At 43.1% G+C, this 3750-nt stretch overlaps 1 protein-coding gene across 1 annotated transcript; it reads right to left on the reverse strand.

Moving 5' to 3' along the window:
- Nucleotides 1-330: 330 nt before the first annotated feature.
- LOC147437257 (uncharacterized) lies at nucleotides 331-2546 on the reverse strand. Its single transcript, XM_086486837.1, has 3 exons — nucleotides 2375-2546; nucleotides 1738-2011; nucleotides 331-1574 (listed from the first exon to the last, which is right to left on the reverse strand). The coding sequence occupies exons 1-3, from the start codon at nucleotides 2529-2531 to the stop codon at nucleotides 473-475; spliced, it is 1533 nt and encodes a 510-aa protein (XP_086342963.1). The 5' UTR covers nucleotides 2532-2546; the 3' UTR covers nucleotides 331-472.
- Between the last annotated feature and the right edge of the window lie 1204 nt (nucleotides 2547-3750).

Raw genomic sequence — 3750 nt, forward strand, 5'->3', positions numbered from 1 at the left:
TCCCAAATCAGACTGATTACCACATCCACATGCTCAATCCTTGCAAAGACCAAGACCACATCCTCATAGAGAGAGAGAGAGAGAGAGAGAGAGAGAGAGAGAGAGAGAGAATGCCTATAAACTTTATGCTCTAAGCCAAATAAATTTGAAAGCACTAAGGCCCATACAATTTCAAGATTACAGAAAACCTTTCAAAACATCTAAAATGCAAAAGTAAATTGAGTGTGTTTCTTTATTTTGCGTACTTTTTTAACCTTTCCCTAGTCTTCTTTTCTTGTTGACTTTATTTCTTTTGAAGCCATTTAAGAAATATAGATATAGGCATAGATGTGTACATATATATATGTATATTTATATATATATTCTGAGATAAAAGGAACCATCAAGAGCTAAAAATCACACATTCAGTTTTCTCATTAACACAACATTTTTTTCCCCAGCTTCCTCCATGTCTGACTGAGGGGGTGCTTGTTTATGGACAGTTGTAAAAATCATCTCCCACTATGTCGGGTGCTGGATTACTCGAGAACTCCGCCACAAGTTGGTTGCCAGTGGACTCTTGGCCCACAATGAGCCGATGTCCCAAGGTAAAAGCCAGGACAATTCCCACAAGACTAAGCAAAGGCCTTGCTGCAAGCCAGAGCCAACCACGTCTCCAGCCCTCGTAGCGTCGACTTTGCTCAACTGGATGTGCCTCAAACTCTTCTTGAATTTCTTCCACTCCAAGATTGGGATAAAACCTCATGTTCTCATCGGCCCCATCCACTTGCAAACCAGTATCATTAGCCTCATGCCTTTCTTGCCCAATCATGCTTCGAGTATTGCTTGTGACCGCATGCTTGCGGGCCTCGTAGTCGGGATCATCAGTTGGCAGCTCAAACCGACAAACAGGGCAGCTATTGCGGAAATCTAACCAAGGCAAGATGCAGGACTCATGATAAAGATGTTGGCATGGGAGCTCTTTGGCCATTTCACCCAACTCCATGCGATCTTTGCAGACAGGACATGTTGCCGAATCATCATCAATATGTTGTTGCTCGATGGCAATGAAGCGCAGCTTCCGGACTGCAGATTTCGCAGCAGGCGGAGGGCCATGATTGTCATTGTCATTATCTGCCAGCTCAGATAACAAGCGATCAAAGCCGCGAGAATCATCCATATAATCCCCTGGATCTGAGACATGGTCATATGTCTGGACAGAGATTGCACGGTCCCCTCTTCTTAGGATGGATTGAAGCATCTCCTGCATAAACTGTTGCCAAGTAGGCTCCGGTGGAATCCTTGTATGGATCGGCAGACTGTGGGCACCCCATGGCCTAATAAGAAACGGGCTGTTTCTGCCCTCTACTGAAGTCTGATAACCAAGTCGCCTGTCCTGCTCATGGCCATCGTTGCTTAATAATGACCTTTGATTAGAAACATCTTCCCAATCATGACCCGATGTTCCAAACAGGGGTATCCTTGCTGTGGGCATAATCAATGCATTATTTGATCTTGAAGCGTTATGACCCATTAGCACATCTGACAATGACGGGCGGCTTAAATGCCAATTGTTGTCGTTTCCTTCTCCTAGCCTGTCATCAGCCAATTGTGGGCATGAGAAAGTCGGACCTCATTGATGGCAAACTGACACCGACACAAGCAGCATTAACACAAAATTTTGCGTCGACAACAAGCAAGAGCTATTTGAACAAATAAACGAAGGCTTTCTTCGAATTCAACCAGAAAACTACTCGCCTCGATAGATCCAACTCAGAAGCCACCCTCTGCCGCCCTCGATACCTCAAGCCAAGGGCAGTTGGTGATGAACCCAAATTCCCTAGGGGGAGAATATTTTCACCTTCACATTCAGGGCAAGCTATCACTCTCCCTCCCCTTGGTACCACATGAATGTTACATGTACGACACCAATAAACAGGGCTGTCCAAGCTGCTTGGATGCAAGGCATCATTATATGGGCTAGAAATCATATCATCTGCATCCACAAACTGCTCGGCTGTGCCTGCCATGCCTACAAAATGAAGTCAAAGTGTCAAAGACCAAATCTACGGTACAATAATCTATGTCGCACACGTGCACGCGCACACAGTGTAGAACTTTCAAACCATGTACATGCTTAGCAGACAGCACAAGTCTTGCGCTACAACCGAACTTCTGAATGGAACCAGCAAAAACAACTTCATCAGAGGTATGTTAACATCATCCATATACACCAATCCTTGTGCGTATGTGGACAAGCAATGATTCTGCAGTCATACATATAACATGTCGTGCATATCCATCTCTCTCTCTCTCTCTCTCTCTCTCTCTCTCTCTCTCTCTCTCACACACACACACACACACACAGAGGGACAGAGAGAAGAAATGAACTTACCTGCAAGCGACGTGGTAAAAAGGCTATGTCGCAAAATGAAGAGCTCGCTCTTATGCAAACATCCAGCCCGTTTGGAACCCCTTCTGCAGAAGAAATGCATCTCGAAGATCCCACCCGTACCTTGCCCTGCTTGTGACGAAGAATCTCTAGGGATCATTCCTACGACGTTAAAACTTCTCCTTCTCTAAGGTGAAATATATATACACTCTCTCTCTCTCTCTCTCTCTCTCTCTCTCTCACACACACACACACACACACATATTATATACTAGCTCGCATGACTTGCCTTCGACGGATCTCGCTCGCTCTTACCATGACATAGCCTATATGGTTTTTATAAGACTTGGATTTGTCATAGCTCACAAAAAATGCATTTGTCGCATAATTTCATATTCATTCATGCCACTTTTTTTATAATGTAAAAATTTATCAAATGCAAACATAAATGCTAATATTTGGATTTAGAGCTTCTTCATCCATGCTAATTGGTGCATGAATTTGGACAAAGTGGATACCATGTAACCATATTCTAAGTATTGGATAGTTTGTCCCACTTCGACGAGAGAGAGAGCGTAAGAGAGAGAGAGAGAGAGACACGAACAGGAAGTCGCAAGGTCGGAGGTCCTCCAAACCGGCCATTATACATAGCGTCTCATAGGTCATTTTAGCCTTTAGAGACGTTAACTTAACATTTCAGTTCATCTCTCTCTCTCTCTCTCTCTCTCTCTCTCTCTCTCTCTCTCTCTCTCTTCGTCGGATAGATCTTTAAGGTCTCTTGGGATACTTTCCTATGACGTTAAAATACTCTTCTTCTTCTTCTCCTTCTCTCTCTCAGAGAACACCCATATGTCGTCACACATTCTCCCTCACACTCATATTCATACATCATTATACTTTGTTAGCGGATTAACCGAACGAGCGCCCACCTGACCAGACACGTAGCCGGACATCACATTTGTACTCTATTATTTTCTCAAGTGAGTGTAGTAATACTCTGTGTAAATCTTGATTCCAGAGTAGTAGGTCGATTCCCTGAGTTGTAATGTTGTCATGACATTTGTAAAGGTCCATGTGAATTGGCCACTAGCCATTTAGAAAGTCGTAGGATAAAAATCAATAACTTTAATGTGAAAGAAGGCTTATCTTTTGAATAAGAGGAAGCTCTACAAAACGTACGCCCAAGCTACTAAGCTGCTCCAACTTGTAATCAACTTTTCTAATGATTGGGCAGTCTCTTTTCAATTTTGAAACTTGCATTGTGTTCCTCTCTCTTTGCTCTTTCATTCAAGTCTAAGCATTGTCAGTTTTGTTGAGATTCGCGACTACGCGTTAGTAAGTCTAATAATCAGATTTGAGTGCTTAAATCACTGTTTTTT

This window comes from Adiantum capillus-veneris, chromosome 17 (genome assembly GCF_014529385.1).
Source record: "Adiantum capillus-veneris isolate H3 chromosome 17, ASM1452938v2, whole genome shotgun sequence".
NCBI lineage: Eukaryota > Viridiplantae > Streptophyta > Polypodiopsida > Polypodiales > Pteridaceae > Adiantum > Adiantum capillus-veneris.

Bases quoted from the DNA above. Each gene is read 5' to 3' on its own strand.
- LOC147437257 (XM_086486837.1), bottom strand. From the start codon at position 2,531: ATGATCCCTAGAGATTCTTCGTCACAAGCAGGGCAAGGTACGGGTGGG. The intron at 2,012-2,374 runs GTAAGTTCATTT...TTCATTTTGTAG, and splicing joins TTTTACCACGTCGCTTGCAG to GCATGGCAGGCACAGCCGAG. The intron at 1,575-1,737 runs GCGAGTAGTTTT...GGCTGATGACAG, and splicing joins TCTGAGTTGGATCTATCGAG to GCTAGGAGAAGGAAACGACA.